Source organism: Populus trichocarpa, chromosome 12, assembly GCF_000002775.5.
Source record: "Populus trichocarpa isolate Nisqually-1 chromosome 12, P.trichocarpa_v4.1, whole genome shotgun sequence".
In the NCBI taxonomy this organism is placed as follows: Eukaryota; Viridiplantae; Streptophyta; class Magnoliopsida; order Malpighiales; family Salicaceae; genus Populus; species Populus trichocarpa.
The window spans coordinates 3109215-3130087 of NC_037296.2; the positions used below are offsets into that span (position 1 = coordinate 3109215).

The following is a 20873-nucleotide window of genomic DNA, read 5'->3' on the forward strand; positions in this document are numbered from 1 at the left end:
TAACTTTCAATTACTGGTTAATGACACGAAAAATTTGCAGCATCATCGTTATCCAAAAGGATTACACATATCGAGCTCACATTTCAGAGTTGAGAACACTATTGACAGAAGGATCTTGCAAGTTTTTAATACAAATTTGCACAGTTCGTTTCGAAACAGCAGCGTTTCCTCACCAAGAAACACTCATATTGGTTAGGTTAAATTTTCATAGACTGTTACTTCAAAGAGCTAGATGTATGATAACCTGAAACGCTGCATCTATCACGGATTGGTCAACCAGAGGGTCATCTTGCCTCTCAAACCACCACAGTTTATTTACTTCACAAACTTCGAGCAACCTTCTCATACAAATCTCGAGGCCAGTTCCGACTCATATTGTTTGCAATAAACTGTGTAATCTGCAAAGGGCATAGGAAAAAGAAAAGAAAGAAAAGAAAACGTAATCGTGAGGCAATAACATTTTGTGCCACATCTCAACAGAAAAACCACATTTTCAGCCATGATTACCATATAAATTGAGAATATCAAAATCCATCCATTCATTTTCAATATTAAATTATTGCCAATGGCCACTATATTTGCAAATCCAACGATTTATAACTAGAAAAGCCCATAGAAAACAATGAAATACAGACCACATCAAATAAATGCATGAGCATGCATTTGGCAGCATATGTGAGTACATTATTGCATTGATGTGATTTTGATCGTTAAAATCTCCGAATTTTTTCCTAACCCCATATAATCTGTAGGAAAATTATCAAAATCAATTTAATCATTTTTCTACCTCATCATCATCATTTTTTAATAAAATAGGCCTTCTCAGTTTTCAAGTTTAATCCATCAAGTATCTGAACTTTTTCATTTTTCACACTTGGGTGTCTCAACTTTAATTTTTATCAATGGAGTTGTTCATCTATTAATATTTAATAATAACACAATCACGTGCCTTGATGGATGTCTGCTAGGAATTTGCGAACCTATCCATAAAATGATGACTTGAACAACAAAACTTTAACAAAAAAGATTTAGGATTGATGTCATTCTAGGTTTGCCATATCATCAGTTAAACTAAGAAACATATATACACAACAAAGATTTCATGCTTAGAACATGTCTTAAAGAAATACCTTTTGAACTTAGTAAAACAGAACTCATATTTCATACTCATGCTCACAGCATTGATCATTTTTCTTGGAAGATTTTGGTGCACATGTCATCATTCAACAGACATATCAACAAATTTCTAATAGATGTCCATTGAGGCGCTTCATTGCGATGTTATCAAAAGATGAGCAACACAATTGAAAAATAAAAATTGAGAATGTAATCATGAAAAAAGAAAAAGTTTAAAAACTTGGTATGTCCTTATCTGGTAAAAATTGAAAGATTGCCTTGAAATCAGTAAGGAAGCCTATCTAGACTTTCAGACTGATCAGCACGCAAACAGGACTTAAATTGCTTCAAAAATTAAAGATTATATGATACTATGATCCCACAGATTCTATTGCAATACCAATTGTACCCACTCACATTCTCCTCGCAATTCCAAAGATTTCATACGTCCAGAACATAAGAACAAACAAGACTATGATCCAGGTTACACTTTTTAACAACCTTCACTCACTATCTTTTGAAACTACAGATGCAGCAAGCAATTTCAAGGAGATCACATGAAAAATAGCATTTGCAATGGTGCATCTATACCTACAAAGGAAAAGTAACAAGATCAGAGCATAAATTTTTTAAAATACCTTTGCTTTCATGGCACGAAGTGATCCATCAGAATCTGTCACATTATCCAAACATGTTAAAGCAACCTTCAAAAGGTCTGGCACACAATCCTGAACACGAGGGGATAAATTCTGAAGAACATCAACAGTGATATCTGGCACTCGTGGATCCAATGGAAGAAAAGGAAGTTTGGCAAGCTCCCTTAAAGCATCAAGAAAATGACCCAGTCTTGCCAACTTGAGAACAGATAATATCGCCTCAAGCTGCCTCAACACGGTTTCTTGCTCTAGGACAAGGTCTCTTTCTTGAAAACTGGACATCATAACCAAGTGATTAAGTTCTATAGAGAAGACATAAAAAAAAAACATCACTTTGATATCGAAAACTATAGAAGCCATAGAGATGGGATGCTAAAAATTCAAAGGAACTTGTTTAGCAAACTTTAGTAACCTTATCATATTGCTAGAATCACAACAGTTCAGAATTCTTCGATTTCAGTAAAAGTCCAAAACTTGAATTGATGGCAGGGATAAAGTTCAAGAGCTGAGAATCCAGCACCATCACAAAGTTCAACAATAAGAAAACATCATTTGTGTAAAATGAGTGCAAAAATAAAGGTGAAAGACTAATAACCTGTATGAAGAATTCAGAAAATTGATAAACAATTGAGTACTTGCTTAGTGCATGAAATGTTAACCAAAAAAGTTGTCAACATAGATCAGGTAAAGTCATGTGTCATCACCAACAACTTGAGTTTCAACAAGGGTTTGATATTTCTCTTGTCAATTACAATTTAATATTAAATTTACAGCGTAGGTCGCAGACAATGATGACAATATAAACCATGAAGTAGAAGCTTCTGGTGCTTCATCTTTAACTATATTATGCTTGAGCACTTGTAATCTAGTAAAAAATATCACAAGCAAACTATCATCCCAAACATGACAACAACGCAAGAAAGGGAAGCTAAGGAAAACACTGAGGATCAGAATTACCTGAAATCAGGATAATACTTAAAGGTCACGAGAATCTCATTGCCAGAATTAATGAGACCAGCAGTTCGGCTCTCACCATCCAATCTACCACGAGATAGCGCACAAATTGCTTCTGACAGGGACTTGTTGATTGTATCTAAAGCCATGGCAAATGCCCCAACTCTCTTCTGAATTTCTATAGACTGGATTTTGGAAATGATATCAGGGCAAGTCAACAATGAGAAAATGTAAGGCAAGAGATTAATAGAGGTAAAAAAAGCCAGCTAGTCTATTGCTTTACAAATAAGTAGATAACATTTTTGGAGGAAGAGAGAAGCATACTTAGAGAAAAGATGTGAAGGCTTTCTCAAGAACCCCAAAATGAAATGATTTCAAACCAAGAAAGTCAAAAAGGCAAGGAAATAAAAAGTAACCTTTTCATCTAGTCCAGCCTCTTGACACTTGCGAGCAGCTTCAAGTAGAAATTGTTGTCTTGCTTGGAAATCGATCAAAAATCGTGCCAATTCACCTTCTTCTCCAGCACCTCTTGGACCCAGAAGAAAATAAATACCACCATCCCTTAGCAGAAGCTCAGTGAGGAGCTGCTTCAACATCAAGCTTCTCTGCCTCTGCTGATCAATATTACCTCTCCCAGTCCATGATGTTTCTCCACCACCTACTGTGGCTGCAGCTTGGGCATAATATTCTAGTGCCATTGAGAGATTTCCATGATGTAAATATGCAGATCCATACTGCCTAATTATGCTAGAGACCTCTGCATAAGCATCCATTACCCCGAGTTTTTGCCCAGCTCCACCACCTTCAGTAAGAACCCCATGGTCTGCTAGTGCAATTGATATATGGACTGCATCAATATCATATCCTTCATCTGCAGCTTCCCTAGACAGGTATAAGATAGCTGGTAGCATCTGGACACTTAAAAGTAATACATAAGGGTACACGAGAGGGTCTTTCCCATTTTTTGTGTAATATGATGGCTCAAATTTATTCAAGTATGCCTGCAAATCCTCCAAACTGTATGGTACCAAGCTTTCATTCAGGACCAGAGTCGAGGTCCCAGCAGGGTAATCTCGTACAGCTGATAATTTGAACCACAGAAAATCCTCTATAGTATTGAAAAGGGTTGGAAGATCTCTCAGCAGGTGGTCAATCTGCCAGCGGCAACCAGATACTACAGCATAGAGCAACAACTTTTTCTTGTCATATGCAGCTCGACCCACTCGATCACCCATTCTTAACATTTTCTCACATTCTTCTGAAGCAGCAGCTGCAATGTCCACAGGCACCATACCTCCAGAGTTAATCCACTCCATGAGCTGTTAAAGGGAAAGCTGATTACAAAGGCTGCTAATGAAGAAAATAACTTTTTATCTTGAGCAGTGAAAAATCAGTACCATCGGAGCAAATTGGAGTGAAGCACGGGAAGACAGGGCAACAGTTCTCGCTTCCTCATAGTACCCAGTTCTCAAGCAAAAATAGATCTGTTATAGACAGCAACATATGATTTAGTATGAGACAGATGTTTTGGATAAAAGATTATGAAACACAATTATTCTGTATTCTGATAGAAGAATGATTGGTTTGTCATGACAGCTAGAAAATAAAGTCAGTACACTGGTATTTTTCTTTCTCATAGTAGCTTCAAAAGGAATTAACTATTCTGCTTAATGACTTGACTCAAATTAATGAATATAACTAATCAATACAGATGCATGCATGCACTTTAAATTAATTACTTTTCTTGTTTCTGAAATTACCCTAACCACCACTGCTAATGTTGTTTTCAAATATATAAATTATAGCAACCACTTCATAATTTTTAGCCACATGAGGTCTCTCTATAATGACAGTGTAGATAGTGGTAATGTGCAATTTCAAATAAATTGCAGATAGTGGTAGTGTGCAATTTCAAATAAATTGTTGTGCTATGTAATAAAGAGAGAAAAACACGATGGCTACTTTCTTACTGATTTGTTGCAATTCCTACTTTATTAACCCTTTAAATAATGGTCCTCTGGCTTTCACTTAATAAGCATTTAAACAACCAAAAATTAAAAGTACTCCTAAAAATATTCTTAGGTAACAAGACCCTAAAATATGAATTTATCAATGACCTGCTGCCAAGTGGTATCAACAGGAGGCTGCCTATGAGTATCACCAGCATCAAAATCCAGAACTCCATAATCCCTTAATCGAATCTGCACAGAAAGATAAGATAAACACAAAATATAATTTTCCATAAACAAAGACAGTCACAATGAACAAGTCCAGGAATGCAAGTCCAAGTCAAGTAGCAATAATTTAAACGAACCCGGAGAAATGCACGAACTCTTTGTAAATTCCCAACAGCTCCACCAAGAGCAGCCTGACACGAGAACAAAAAAAATGGTGAGTGGTAATCAACACAACCAATTAACAATTTGTTAGAAGCAAAGAACAAAAGTAGCAGCAGTGATCTAAAAGAGTATAAGAACACATACATTAACATGTAAATTGTTCTGAAAAATAATATTTTCTCTATAAAAGAAGATAATAGTAAAAGAATTATTACCTGAGCAGGATGATTTTGTATTGTATCCATGATGTATTTTTCATGGCCCCATTCAAGATGGCGCCTTGCACCAATCACTAACGACATTTTCCTTGAAATACTCTGTTTCATGGTTGTATTTTCACCCACCAATGTCTGTCAAAGTATATATATTTTTAGATGGAAAATAATATTTTAAAATGAAATAATATACTGGATTTATCAAATATAAAGAACTGTTCATATGAAAACTTAAAAAACTCTATAACGGTCCCACTATAACCTATCTCAGGAAAAAAAGAAAACAGTTAAAAAGTATACCTGAACAAGATGCCATATCTTTTGCATGTTAACAGATTTTCCACCTGATACTTCAGCACCTAAGCTTTCATAAGCACCCTTGAAGGCTGTTGCAGGCTACAGGAAATAAATTATACATATATCAACAACCCCAGCATCCTGTTAAGAGAACCTAAACACAGGAGAAGATGACACAGAAGCATAATGGTCTTTGAAGATCTTACTTCCTAGCCATGCAGGTTCCATATGACAGCTTGAGGAAACATATTATCAGAACAAATGGGCATAACATCTTTTCCCTCAAAGAACTTGGAAGCCACTAAGATGGGTGTTCGTGTGCTTTCTTTAAACTATGTGCTTGTATGCTAATACATATCTTTGGTTACTTAGCTATGGAGTGCCTAACATGGATGCATACATAAAGAAGCTAGCACGTGGCTGTAATGTTAGTTAGAAGAGAATTGAGAAGAAATGTCTAATCATTTGTGTTATGCATGTCATAAATTGCCATACCCCTCAGATGCAAGATGCATCCCCTCTCAGGCATGATACCTCAGAATCGTAGTGGCTGAATCTCTAGTCTCAGCCACTTCATTAGAATTATAGCCCCTACTCATATCCTTTAAGATTATTTGATGCTTATGGTTCTGGTATAGTGGTATTTTGAATAAAATCTAACCCCTTACCAATTTTGTGTTAGAGTTGATACCGGCGCTGTCAGACATCAAAAGTGTGCATTGCAGAAAAGCTTATGGTGAAAAAAGATTAAAAATATAACTCTACAAAAAATGCATCTCCAGTTCTCAATGCTAGACTTTCTATTTATGGTAAAAAAATAATAATAATTCTATGATAAAGTTTCTTAATAAGCTCCCAATGAGCATCAAGGCAAGGTACTCTATCAAATTGAATCACTAGAATTGGACCACCAAAATATAAAATATAAGAAAAAAATGCTGGTCACCCATGGTCCAAGGACATAGTTTAGAGATTTCTGAAGAATACTTTGATGTGATAATTTAAAAGAAGAAAGAACATAAAAAGGACAGTGCAAGCTCAATATGCTGCCTCATGTCAAGGAAACAGCATGTAAAGGAGACAGCATAGATGCCTTTCAACCAGCAAGTTGATATCAAAATACTGCATATAAATCTTGATTATTCGCTGGCTGTCTCAGTGTTGCCTTTCTCAAATCCATGAGATGCCAGCTGTAACTATCATTGATAAGGAATATTATTTCCAGTCTCCAGTAGATAAATCCTCCATTCTGAAACTTGAGGTACATTTCATAGAAAAAAAATGCTGTTGAACATTGGATTCACTATTTTTCTTTAGTCTATAGCTACTCAAGAAGTAGATTTCTCTCTAAAAGATGCAGAAACAAGTTTTGATAGAGAAAAGGTGTGAACAAAACCAGCCTTACTTTAAACTGTGAGCCATGCTCTCGTGCACGGTTCAGATTCTTCACAGCCTCAGCATATGCTGAGGCTTTTTTCTCCACAAAGGATTTGTTAGCTAAAGGTAAATTTTCCATGCCAGATGAACCAGAAGAAACATGAGGGCTGGAAGCCAGAGAAGCTATTTGACGAGAACGAGTAACCCCAGTGCTTGTATCAGCTAAGTTAGTCTTGGGTAATGATGAAATTCGGCTCAAGCTCTGAAGAAAGTCACGTCTTTCCTTTTGCCAATCCTCCTGCAAAATATCAAGCTTGGCTGATCAACCAAAGTGAAAACCTAGTGAGCACAAAAACATCTAAGAAGTCATCAATGTCTCTTTTGGTTCTTGAACCCAAAACAGTGCCTTTAAATGACAAAACCAGCTCTGAAAATTCATTTATGTATGCTTTCCCACCCTCCTCCATCTGACTGGGCCAAGGCTTTGCCACCATGGCAGGCATAATAATCAAAACAGATTTTATTGAGAGAGATAGTCAAGGGAGTGCAACATCATTAAACAACAAGATTTAGAGGAGACTAGAATTAGCCTTCTTAATTAGTTGCAGATGTGACTTTTTGAATAACATAATTTTCACAGAAGTCTAAACAGAATGTCCAATCATTCACTAAGACATATCTCACTAGCACTCTAATAGGCAATCACATCCACTAAAATCCCTGTCTATCTCTTACCACCATAGAACCCTTCATGTATCAGTGGTAGTGAGTTTTACATTTTTATAAATCTACAAACAACCAAGTTAGTTATGACATATTTTTAACTTAAAATGTAATTGCTCAAAAGTAAATTACTATGACATTTTTTTGCCACTGACAAGGTTAAGGGCAAAGTGTATATTACTAGTTTAATTTATACAATGGTCCACTTCACTCCTTAAAGTTCAACAGGTTGCACAGCAACCCCTATAGTTTGTTTTACTAGGGTCCTGTCCATTTGAATAGGTAGCAGGGTTGGATGAAAATTTAGTGGGTACCAATACCAAGATGCATTGAATTATACATATACTAAAAGGAAATGGTTTTTCCTGTAGAAATGGCATAATTGTAAATTTTTCCAAATTTTCTACTGTGGCGGTGGCAAGATTGTAATTTTCAGGGTTTTTTTTATATTAAAGAAAACAAGATTTTCCTTTTTTTTCTTTACATTTTTTTTTAAAACAAAATTTTTTTATTATTATTTTTTACATTTTGAATATCTATCACTGTACACTTGGCCTATTTATACTTTTTTTTTCTTATTTTTATTCTTTTGTAATATTTTTCTACACCTTTTTTTTTTGAAAAATTATTATATAAAGACTAAGGAAATGGTGTTTCACTGTAGCAATTGCAACATTATTCTATTTTTCTGCCACGTTAAAAATTAGCTTGAGATCTTACATTTTTTTATTAACGCATACGATTTTAACTATATTTTATTATATGTTAGTATTGACATTTTCATTCACGGTTATATTTTTTACTCGGTGTTAAAAAACGCATTAATAACACCTACATGTTAATTCTTTTGCATTAGAAAAAATATTATTTGACCTGCAGCGAGGCAAGTTGAATGAAGCGTTGACACTTTATTTTTTGCATTTATTGGCACAAATACTTCTCGATGTATTTAATTAAATGCATGCATAGGATTTTTTATTTATAATTAGAATTTTTTTAACAAAAAAAACACGTTTGAAAAGCTTGCATATTTATTTTTTTTTGCCAAAAGAAATTATCCGACCTGCGGCGAAGCTCGAGTCAAATAACTAGTATATTCCATGTTCAATCCCATATTTTGTGTGGATTAGCCTGCATTCTAGCAAGCTATTATATATGGGTAAAATTGCAGATTTAAGAAAACTTCAAGAGTAAGTAAAACATTAGGAAAAGTATAGGGACTTAAAGTCACTTTACCATATAAAAAATTGTTACTAAGAAGTCAAAACTGTGATTGCTTTAGCAGCTTATATATATTGGCAATAAACAAAATTATACCAACATTTCAAATACATGTTGTATGGCACTAACCTCCAAAACTTTCATCATGTAATCATTAAAACTTCTTACGTTATCCTTCTGAGCTTCCTGAATGGCTGATACCATTGCCATTTCATGAACCTAAGGACAAAAATTGCACAAAATGTAACACCATCAAACCAGAAAAAAAAAACACTTTTTAAGAAGCAAAAGCATTCATCTAAATGGTTGGAGGAAACTACTTCAGACAAAGCAGAGTTGCAAAACCAAATGAAAAGGTATTGCCTAAGATATTAAATCTTTATCAGCCAATTGCATGTAACACCATCATCCATCTATGAATTAAACGCGAAAAAACTCATGAAACAGGGAAAAGAATAACCACCTTCATTGAAAGTTTCACTTCAAAGGTTCCAAGCAACGAGATGGGAAAACAAAACTATGCTATTACATAGAGACATATTGGCACCACCTCAAAGATTAGAACAGCTTTCCGGCTACTATTTTTCTTTTTTCCAAACTTTAACACAAAAAAGAAGAATACTTTAGGACAATTCATGAAGCTTAAAGGAAAATATTTTAAGACAACTAATGAAGCTTTTCTTCCAAAATCTTTTCCCTTCCAAACAGATATGAAGCTTAAACAATATGGTGTTTGTTCCAATAGATTAGTTTGAGATTTTCAAGAAATTTTGCTGGCCATATCTCTTAGGCATTTACGGAGGATAACTTTACGTTGCCCTTCAACCAATTCTACACAAGAATTTTGGGAAGTTTCCATGCATATAAAACCATGATGAAAGAAAATGGTATCATCATACAGTGACAAAACAAACAAGAAGATTGCCAAATTAGATGGCCAGTTTCAAAAATCATCTTCTTTAAGCAGTCTCAAAAAGTCATCATTTCTGGGGAAAGAAAAATCATTACTTCTTTTCAGACAAATGAAAGAAGAAGAACATGATTAGAAAAAACCATTGTTTATAGCAAAAACTAAGATTCAATCTTTAAGTTTTTTCTAATTTCAATATTAATACATGAGCTCTTCTGTCAAGCAGCATGTAGCAAACAAGATGATTATGTGTTCATGTTTTAGTTCTTTGGTACAACCCATAACTAAATTTAACAGAGCATGTAAACAACACATTTGAACAGTGAACAGAATAACAGTGTAAAATATTCCCCATGCCAACAAAAACTGCTCATAGAATTGAGGATGGAGAGAAGGCGCAGCTAGTATTTCTCTGAGTCCTGTGAACAACTGCTTTTGGCTTTTGGGTGGGGGAATTTCATTAGTGAGTTCACCATGATCGGGATGCTACACGAACTAATATTCAATCTTAAGGTTTTTCTACTTTCGATACTAATAAACGAGCACTTCCGTCAAGCAGCATGTAGCAAACAGAATGATTATGTGCTCATGTTTTAGTTCTTTGGTACAACCCATTACTAAATTTAACAGAATATGTAACAACACATTTGAAAAGTCAACAGAATAGCGGTGAAAAATATTATCTATGCCAACAAAAACTGATGATAGAGTTGAAGAAATAAAGAAAAAAGACAGTAATATCAACAGTATCATAGATCTGTTGCTTAAATCATAACTAAACAGCAAAACTACCTGTTGTAGATACTCTTCAACACTTGTTGCCTCGGCAGGAAACACATCCTCAAATGTTGTCTACAAAATAGTTTCCAAAAGCAAGATAAGCACGCTTACAGAAACAAGGCCGTATTAACTAACTACTATTATAATCTTAATTTCATTCAATAAGACATAAGAAACTTGTTTTTCATTAGACTATTGTACTCTACAGTCATTCATCAACTGTTTAGAAAAATAAATTTGCATGACTACATCTACTGAGGCTAGGTTATATATGGTAATCAAAATGTAAGCTAAATTTTACCTTCAATTCAAAAGACTTAAGATCTCGAGCAAGCTGCTCTGCATTTATCCCTTCACGCGCAAGAAGCCTGTGCATACATCAAACAATACATATAAACCACAACCATGACCCATTCAAGATTCTTCTCACTCCCAAGAGTTCAATAAATGCCGCCTCTAAGGGGCAAGAAATCACAGAAAACAGTATTTAAAAATTGATAGAGAAAAAATGAGAAAGTACTCGGAAAAAACAACCTTGTAGCGGCAATAGATTGCGAAGGAGCCTCAGTTCTTATGGTTTTCGCCTTGAGTTTCTTTGATAATGCTTCTAATTGATCTAAGTTTCTCTTTAACATACACAAAAAACATATAAAGTCATGAAATTAAAATAAAACAGCAAAATGCACTACTTCTAATTGTCATAATAATCACAAGAAAAATATTTATTTGATGAATAATAAAACGGTAAAGGAATTAAATTGAACGCAAATGCAAAAAATTCTTTTTTTTCTTCAAACAAGGCAGTATAATTCTCCAAATACGAAAGAAAAAATTCGCAATGTCAAATAAATTGAGCTTTCAATTTTTTTCAATTTTTCGTTGCGCCTTTACTGAATAAGAAGAAAAGAAAATGGTGATTAACGGTGACTATAAGTATAACTAGAGTTTTGTAACGGTTATTTTAAAACATGAAGGAAAAGGAAAGAAGAACCTGAAGAGGAGGGAACTGAGCAGAAGGAGCGGCTTGTTCGACAAGCTTAGTAGAGGAGTGAAGCAGATCAGTCCAGTTACTCATGTCCTGTTCGCTACCCATTTCTACTGCTTCTCTCTCTCTCTCTCTCGCGGTGCTTCTCTTCTTTTTATTTTTATTTTATTTTCTCCACGGAGAGAGGGGTTTTAGGCTGAGCTTCTTCTTTAAAAGCCCTAGTTTTTTAAAAACAGTACTCTACTGCTACCGGAAAAAATGGTTTCTTTCATGTTAAGTTTTGGGATGTTTCCTGCGGTAATAATTTTTTTTAAGTATTTTTTATTTAAAAATATATTAAAATAATATATTTTTTATTTTTTAAAAAATATTTTTGATATTAGTATATTAAAATAATTTAAAAATATTAATTTAAAATTTAAAATTTTAAAAATTTTAAAAATTACTTTTAAAACATAAAAATAATTTCTTTTTAGCACTAGAGAAGGAAATGGAATTGGGTCACGGTAAGCGTGGGTTGGGCTTAGTTGTAATGGGGTTTTCACTCTGTAACAAGATGAGGTCCAATTAGGAATTAAATTCTGTTTTTATTTCAAGATCAATCTTGTAATTTGCAAAATTCTAAGCTTAATATTTTGAAGGTTTTTTTTCCCCTTCTTGACAGTAAAGAGAATATTATTATGAATTGATTGAGATTAAATTATTTTTTAGATGAATTCAAAAATATATACTTTACAGCTGCTTGATGTATTTAAAAAATTTTAATAAATTAAACCTTGAAAGATGTAGTTTAATTAGTCAGACTTCGAGTTTGCTTTCTAGAGATTACTAGTTTGAGTCTCACAAACCTCAGAGTCACTGGAGGCTTACATGGTCATTAACTTCAGGACTCGTGGGATTAGTCGAAGTACATGCAAATTAGTTCGGACACCCACATTAATATAAAAAAAAAGAATATAATAAATTAAACCCATGAACATATTTCTAATCATTAGATCATCATATAATAATAATATTATGAAAGTTTTGGACTTTATAAATTATAAAAATTAGTATGATATATTCAATTTTTTTGCATGCTATCTTGAGACATGATCCCCATCTATGAAATCATTGTGATGAGCTACTTTCTAGTAAGAAAAAAAATATTTAATGGCAATAATGGTGCTAATGCTACTAGCTCTATTTTAAGTAATGTATTTTAGTGACAAAGCAAATTGCTTAGTTTTTTTTTATTTTTGTTAGAAATGTTTTGGTTTGTTTTTAGAATAATATTGGGATAGTGTCTTGAAATAAATAAAATAAAAAAACATAAATAATAGAAATAAAATGAAGATGTCTCATTGTACTTATTTTATGTCAAATACAATTTTTTTAAAAAATAAAAATTAATTTTAAAATTACCTCAAATAAAAATTTATTTTATATCTTTGTTTTTCTAACTAAACACGTTTTTATTTTTTTGCATTTATCATTTTTTATCTTGAAACAATAATAAAAAAATAACCTAAAATTATTCATGCCATGATATATATGTTCAGAAGCAAATACTTTCACTTTGTTGTGACTTTGGAGTTACAATTAATAGAAATCAAGATAATAAGATGAAAAAAAAATCTCATTTTACTGATATTAACCGTGCAGCCATTGATTCTAGATGTCGTCTTGTAAATTCATGAGCCGTCAATGAATATTTTTTCCCATTGAAAATTGCCTGTGTGTTTGTGATGAAGAATGATTCATTCATTTTATGCTCTATGTTTATACATGTGGAATGCATTGACGGAGGCATTTACGAGTGAAGTTCTTTTTCTTCATGCATTGAACCAAAAAAAACAATTTCTAGTGTTTGAAATGCATATTTTTTTGCCGATGATCATGTAATTTAACTGCAGTAGAATCCTTTTTTCTCTAAAGATCTCGTGTTCAAGCCTTTACTTTGTAAAAAAAAAAGCATATCTTTTGAGCATATATAATGTTGGATGTTTAAATCAATCTAATATTGAAAGAAAAAAAAAATCTTAGGCGGCTCCATCTGCAACATGAAAAGGTTAGAGCTTAAATTAACCGAGTGACATCAACTGCACAAACAAAATTATGTCGGTTTCCCTATCTAGGTGACATTGTTGAATAACTGCATGTAGCACGAGATGATGGAAGATCAGTAGCAGTGGTGAAGGAGCTATATTGATTGATTTTTCTCTTCATGGCCTTGTAAACTTGTTCTAAGCCTTATTCTATCAATTCCAAAACTGTCTGTGGCATTGGCGAGGTGTTGATATCCATTGATCCTTCTAGCATTTTCACTACTTCTCCCATTGAAGGTCTCATGAAGACCTCATCTTGAATGCACCAAAATGCCACTTTCAGTGCTCTCATTAGCTCTTCTTCTTTTACTGATCCTTCCAGTCTGCGATCTGCTGCTCTCAGTGGCGTATCATTCGTCATCGCCTACACAAGTCCATTGAAGAAATGATCAGATTAAACAAGAATTACTGCCATGAAGCACTCATTGTAGGTAGGGTTGAGGGAGAAAACTTAATTTAGACACCTTAAAAGCCTACCCAGGGTAAAAGAAGTCCTCTGCATCAAAAGACATGTCGAGGTTTCTCCTGCCACCAACAATCTCCAAAAGAAGCATGCCATAACTATAAACATCAGCCTTTACAGTAATCGGCCTGTTGCTAATCCATTCTGGAGCCAAATACCCTCTTGTTCCTCGAACCATGGTAACAACATGTGAATGCTCTCTTCCCATAAACTTAGCTAGTCCAAAATCTGATACTTTAGGACAGAAATTCTCATCTAACAAAATGTTCTCTGGCTTGATATTGCAATGAATTATCCGGTTCCTGCACTGTTCGTGAAAGTATGCAATCCCTTGTGCAGTAGCTATGGCTATATCGAATCGCGTTGACCAATCCAGCAGTCTGTCTCGGAAACTATATGATGGAAAGATCCATCTGTCCAATGACCCATTTTTCAGAAACTCATAAACTAGGAGACTGCATGCCAATGCCAATGAACAAATAAACCATGTTTTAGACTCATAGTATCCGAACAATGTTGGATGAACCAATGACATTTGAGGTTTTTCAACACATTGAAATGACCAAACTGTTTTCTGAGAAACATTTCTTACCAATGCGATCCCTCGGAGCAGTACCCGCAAAGACGAACCAAGTTCATGTGGTGCATAGAGCCTATGGTGTTCACTTCAGTTATAAATTCTCTCTCCCCATGAGGCAAAACCTTGTCTAGTTTCTTTACAGCAACCAAAGTTCCATCTCCAAGGCTTCCTTTGTATACACTCCCAAATCCTCCTGCAACACAGCGATAGCATGCATAAAATCATAATCAAAGCTCAATTGACTCAAATTTCCTCTGTTTCAATTCCTCTGTTTCTTTAGTAGACATGGCATCATTTCTGATCAATATTTACCTGTTCCGAGTAGCTGTGAAAAATTACAGGTACGAACTTGCAAGTCTCGGTAAGTAAAATGTATTGGAGCGCCAGGAAGAATAGGAGAGCTTTCCATAGCTCTTTTCAAGGATCTCTTTTTGTGAACATTGTGATACAGTAATAGGCATAGGAGGACAACAAGAAATGTCATGCTGAGAACTATAGGTACAACCAAAACCTTCCTTTTTGTATCACCATTATCAGACCCACTTTTATTGCCTCCTAGAGTCATCGATTCATTCGCTCTAACCTTCACAAACAAGGTGGATCCAGGGTCCTCATATCCGCCAAAGTCTAAGCTCCTCAGTATCCAGCAATAAGGATTCTCATCATCAAGCCCATAAACAGAAGCCACACACTGACAATCTGATAGGCAAGCATCACCACACTTTGACACTGTAGGAATGTCACTGTAGTTTGCAATCACCGAAAAATCGGAGAAATAGTAATTTGTTTGCTGCACTGCTGCAATCTTGAACTCAGATGTCTGATTTGCGTTTCTCGAATCACATCTTCCAATCAACGATGAGTTCTCCGAGCAGAAGTTATCGCCTCCTGCCTTGAAAGTACCAGGCAAGCATGAACAAGAAGCAATAGTCTTGCTTCTATCCAAATTACACACCCCATTACCACATATTCCAGCAATCTCATAAGGGTTTGACACTGCAGCCCACTCTGGAACCCACTGCCGTGAACCATTAACATCGTTATCCCATCTATACAATCTCAAATTTCCGTTTGTCTTAAGTATTAGTCTTCGAAGAATTGATAACCGAGTACTTGATTGACTTGAAGCTAAACCTAATCCATTATAGTCACCATCATTTTTATACACATAAACTGCTCCATTTGATGATTCACCATACACAATTCCAAAGCTTCCTGCTTCATCTAAAACCGCAACCACATCCCCCGTAACATTCAAAATGTCCGGCCCAGGCCAGTAGGAATAGTTGGCATAAGCTTCAGGTGCAGCATCATAGGTTTCAGGCAAGTTCATGTTAAAGCAAGGCTTAGTGAAGTGGGCTGTTGTAACATTTTGAGAGAGTAATAGCCACCTTGTGAAGGTGATTTTGGTACTGATGTTAGTTCAAGAGATACCGTTAAAGGTTGGTTTGGAAGTAAAGTATCAGAAGGGTGTTCAAAACTTTGCCATGCTGAGTGGTTGGAGTTAGAGTGGAGGATGAAGTTACCAGTTTCTTCCATGCTTGCTGACGTAACGCCTGCGTCGGAGGTGTTTGACATCCAGACTATTCTGTCCCCGTCTATTAGGACTAGGTTGCCGGTGGTGTCCAGCTCCAGGAATGCGTTTTGGGTGACCAGAGAGTTTCTAAATATTAGATTATCACTGAGCAAATTCAGAAATTGTCACCTGCAAGAGCTTCTGTGAAGACTAAAGAAGGAGAAATGTCTTTGATTTTTCTTTTTCTCTTTTCCCTTGTCAAGATTCAGTGCCATTAATGATCTATAACAGATTTTCATGGACTTTGCAACTTATAAATACTGATTTAATACATTAATAATATAGTGAAACTGTTAGGAATAATACAAGCATAAACTCTTTTAAAGCATGCAGAAACCATACATATCGCCCATTTATCTTTCTTTTGTTTTCTGTTCATATAATTAAACAAGAACGTCAGACTTTTGCTTTCAAATTTTCTTGAGAGATTATCTTATATAATTCTCGAAACTATACATCGATTTCCAATTAAACTTCCAAGTCTTCCCATCTAAAATCATCTTACCTTCTCTAATATGTCAAGTTCTCTTTAAAATAAGATCAATTAATTCATGAAATCAAAACTATACATGAAAATTATAATGAACATAGATAGAACCTGACGAGGTTTGAAGAAAATCCCAATTGAGATGCGATTGATGATTTCTGATATATTAAGGATCCAATTGAAACAAATGATTTTAGGAACTCAAATAAAAACATTAATTAATGTATAGCTTAGGGACTTGTACAAGGTTCTCCTTTTTAAACAAAAACAAATGCTTAGACCATCATGTATAAATATAAGCACAAGCAAGTGTACCTATTAGCTGACCAGACCACGGTTCGATCACCAGGAAGATCTACGAACCAAATTGCCACTTGGAATTTGTCACGAGCATTAGCCGCTGAAGCGAAACCAAAAGCAAAAGTGCCATTATCTGAAACCCATGCTTCATTTTGATCACGAGCGACCAATCTTGAACCCAAACCAATGTAGCCAGCCCCAGCCCCAGCCCCAGCCCCATGGCCAACTAAAACCAAGAGAAAAACGACCAAACAAGCAGCCATGGCAGCAACCTTAGCACTAGTTAGCAGGCTACTAGCGCAAAATGCTCACAACCTGAAAGAGCCAAAACTTTAAAATAGAACAGTGTCCTTGCATTGTTATTCATGAGAGTGAGAATGGATTGAAAGTTTTTTTTTTTGTAGAGAAGAAAAATTGGAATATCATAACACGTGTACAGCGGTTGGTGAACTACCCTTTGAAAAAAATACTCGGATCAAATGGTCGGCTAGAGCTATAACTTGGGGGGGTTTATGGCACGTGTATGGTAATCAATAGCGATATTGTGGTTTTCAAATGGCTATGATGGCCCTATTGCCTAATACGTGACACGTATTTTCAGCCATTTGCATGAGATTGAAATTATTCAGGCTTTCACACTATTGACTTGTGATTGTGGAGGTAGTGGCATGGGCATATCGATCTCGTACTAATATAGATTAATTTAGAAAGTTTAAGATTTAAAGCTTACACGTGTAATTTTTGGATTAAACCTATAAAATATTGATTTGAATTAAATGGATTTTAATAATTTAATTAACTCGGCTAAATATGATGGAGTATCTTGTAAAAATATAATAAAACATTGTTATTTTAATAAAAATAATTGGTTTAAATCCATGTTATTTTCTTTTAATCACTCCTCTGGGGGTCGATGTGAATTACAATGAAAAGTTTAGGGATGCTTATCAAAATATAGTGTGTTTTTAATATAGAAATAAATAGTTAATTTGATTTTGAAATTTGTGAAAAGATGTTCCATGAAAACATCTTGATGGTTAAGACTTGGAACTTTTAACGGTTGATATTAAATTCAAACTTTAAAAGGACTGCAGCGCGATGCAGGAATACAAAGAGGCTATCTACGTGGAGTAGTTAAAGAATAGATTCTTGTTAGGGCTACATTGTAAAGTTGATTTTTTTGTTTAAATAAAAAAATATATAAATGTGTTACAAATTGTATGTTTTAACATAAAAAAAATTTAATAATGAATTAAAAATATGATATATATTGGATGATATATTTTTTTAATTATTTTGATGATGACATATTAGATGATATTTTTAAAAAATATTGAGATGATGACATAACATGTCGAATCGACTCGGACCAACCCTAACAAACCTACAAAACTTACGACTCAGATCATGAGAGTGTAATGATTCTATAAAAAATAAATAGAAATAAATTAGAAAACTCAATTCTCAATAACAAAGAATGTTAAAGGAAAAAAATAAAATAAAAATCAATTTAAAAAAATATAGTTTGGGTTAACCTGGTAAACCCGTTAAACATGTGAATTGAGTTATGAGAATAAAATCATACCATAAAAAGTAATTTAAAATAAATCACGAAACTTAATTCCTAATCAACTAAGTGTTGGAGGCTAAAATCTAAAAGAAAACGAATTTTAAAAAAAAGACCAAAAAAAAAGAGGAGGAAAATTAAAGAAAAAAAAAAGATAGCATTATGAGATTGTGATAGCCTTATAGAAAGAAAATCAATATAAATTATGAAGATCAATTCCTGATCAATTCCTAATCAATCCAACAAAACTAAAAAAAAATATTAAGTTAAAAAATAACAAAAAATAATTTGATTCAATTCAGGTTAACTTGCGAAACTCGTGACTTGAGTTATTAGATTAGAATAACCTCATACAAAGTATTTCAAAAAATATTACGAAATCCCACTTCCAATAAATCTAATATTGAAGGTTGAAATAAAAAAAAAACTAATTTTACGAGACCAATATATAATTTGACAGAAAAAATTGAAAAAAAATATGAAACACAATTCTTAAGACAATCTAATATTAAAGGATGTGATTGAAAAAAAAAATAAAGAAATAAAATCATATAATTGAAGGGTGAAATTAAAAAAAAAATCTCAAAATACTATTCAAGTTGTGGCTACATAGATTTAGCTATCCAATTAGTTTTTTTTTTTCGTTTAATCATATCTTCCATTAAAAAAAGAAAGTATGAAAATTACTAAATTTTCATAATTATTGTGATGATTATAAAGAATATGTTTCTTTTAAATATTAACTAAACTCATTAAACTTGATTCAACTCGTGATCTAACACAAGATCTAAATTATGAGTTGAATAATTAAATTGAATTAATTAAAAACAATATAATTTTAAGTTTTTTTTTAAATAATATTATTATGTTTTGATTTTGTTAATTATATTACAAGTTTACTTATCAAATTGACCAGATTAAATAAATCAATTCATGTTTAACTTTTTTCTAAAACTTGTTCTAAATCAAAAATTAAATTGGGTCACCAAGTTAACTTATGTTGACTAGTGCGGGTTTAAGAACACTTGGACGAGTGTTCTATTCCTCTTCCATTAAAATACAAAAGATATATCCCAGCTAAGATCTGCACAAACAATCCTGGACTCTGTAATGCATCATCGGGTGTCTTGCTCTCCTCTGACTTTGTAATGCATCATCGGACTGCTCACTTTGCCCTTCGTGTTAAACAAAACCAGAAACAAAATATAAAAAAATCCAAACAAATTAGCATATTCAGAGAAAAGAAAGAAAGCACAAATGGCAGAAATAGGAAAAAACACTCACCAAATTCATCCCAAAACAAGAAAAAAAGATTTTAAGTTTGGGTTATCAGTTATCTTGTTTTGATTGAAGATGAATTAGATTTTGCCCCTTGCCCTTTGTGTTCTTGTTTCTATTTTTTACCCTTTATGTTCGGAGAGAGACAGAGAGGGGGCAAAGCCAATTGAATTGGGAAAAGCTTGTGTTTTTTTACCCTTTCTTGAATGCTAAACAGGCACTTAGCCCGTTTTGCTGGAAAGAATGAGGCAGTCAAACCGACACCCATCACAACAACCAAGCTTCAAGTTCAACACATACGCACGCAGCCAGGTCACGAATGGAGGGGATGACAGAGGAGGGCATGCAGAAGCACAGAGAGCAGCTGCAAAACTTCAACAACAACCAAGCTCCGAGACCACTAGAGCCACCTGCTATGGAGGAGGACTTGGTTTGAGACAAACAAAATTGATATGGTAACCTATTTTTAAATTTTGTGTTAAAAAAAAAAAAAAACTAACCTATTTTTAAAATTTTTTAATGTTTTATTTTCCTTTCTAATGGGCCTTGATTTTATATACAGTTATGAAATACGGTGTCACATCGAAACTACTAATGGACCTTGATTTAATCAAATTTATACTTCATTCACAAGATATGCATCCAAATTAAAAGTTCCACTAGCTGAAGATTTTGGAAGTATAAATTATAGGAAATTACATGGGTGAGTAAAAAAATTAAAAAATTAATTAAACTGAAAAAATTATAAAAAATAATTAAAAAATCAAACTATGAAAAAAATTAATTAAATCGATTAGAATTTTTTTAAAAATATTCGGTTCGGTTTCATAAACTTGAAACCGAAAAACCGAACCGAAATTAATAAAAAAATCAAACTGAAAAAACCGAGCCAAACCGAAACCAAACCCATTAAAAATTACAAAAAAAACCCAAAAAACAATATAGTTTTTGGTTTTTAATAT

General features: G+C 33.7%; 1 protein-coding gene and 1 pseudogene across 1 annotated transcript; both read right to left on the bottom strand.

Moving 5' to 3' along the window:
* On the bottom strand, window positions 1–11811 carry LOC7485204 (nuclear pore complex protein NUP93A). The gene is made up of 15 exons (XM_002317699.4): window positions 11580–11811; window positions 11123–11214; window positions 10890–10956; window positions 10601–10660; window positions 9028–9117; window positions 6983–7252; window positions 5581–5676; window positions 5281–5415; window positions 5041–5094; window positions 4844–4927; window positions 4124–4210; window positions 3143–4045; window positions 2730–2911; window positions 1755–2046; window positions 1–398 (listed from the first exon to the last, which is right to left on the bottom strand). The coding sequence occupies exons 1-15, from the start codon at window positions 11679–11681 to the stop codon at window positions 321–323; spliced, it is 2592 nt and encodes an 863-aa protein (XP_002317735.1). The 5' UTR covers window positions 11682–11811; the 3' UTR covers window positions 1–320.
* Window positions 11812–13609: 1798 nt separating this feature from the next.
* LOC18103615 (G-type lectin S-receptor-like serine/threonine-protein kinase At5g24080) lies at window positions 13610–17437 on the bottom strand (annotated as a pseudogene).
* Window positions 17438–20873: the final 3436 nt, after the last annotated feature.

Coding starts and splice junctions, on each gene's coding strand:
- LOC7485204 (XM_002317699.4), bottom strand. CDS start 11,681: ATGGGTAGCGAACAGGACATGAGTAACTGGACTGATCTGCTTCACTCC. Junction 10,957..11,122: donor CAATCTATTGCCGCTACAAG/GTTGTTTTTTCC, acceptor ATGTATGCACAG/GCTTCTTGCGCGTGAAGGGA. Junction 4,046..4,123: donor CACTCCAATTTGCTCCGATG/GTACTGATTTTT, acceptor TCCCTTTAACAG/CTCATGGAGTGGATTAACTC.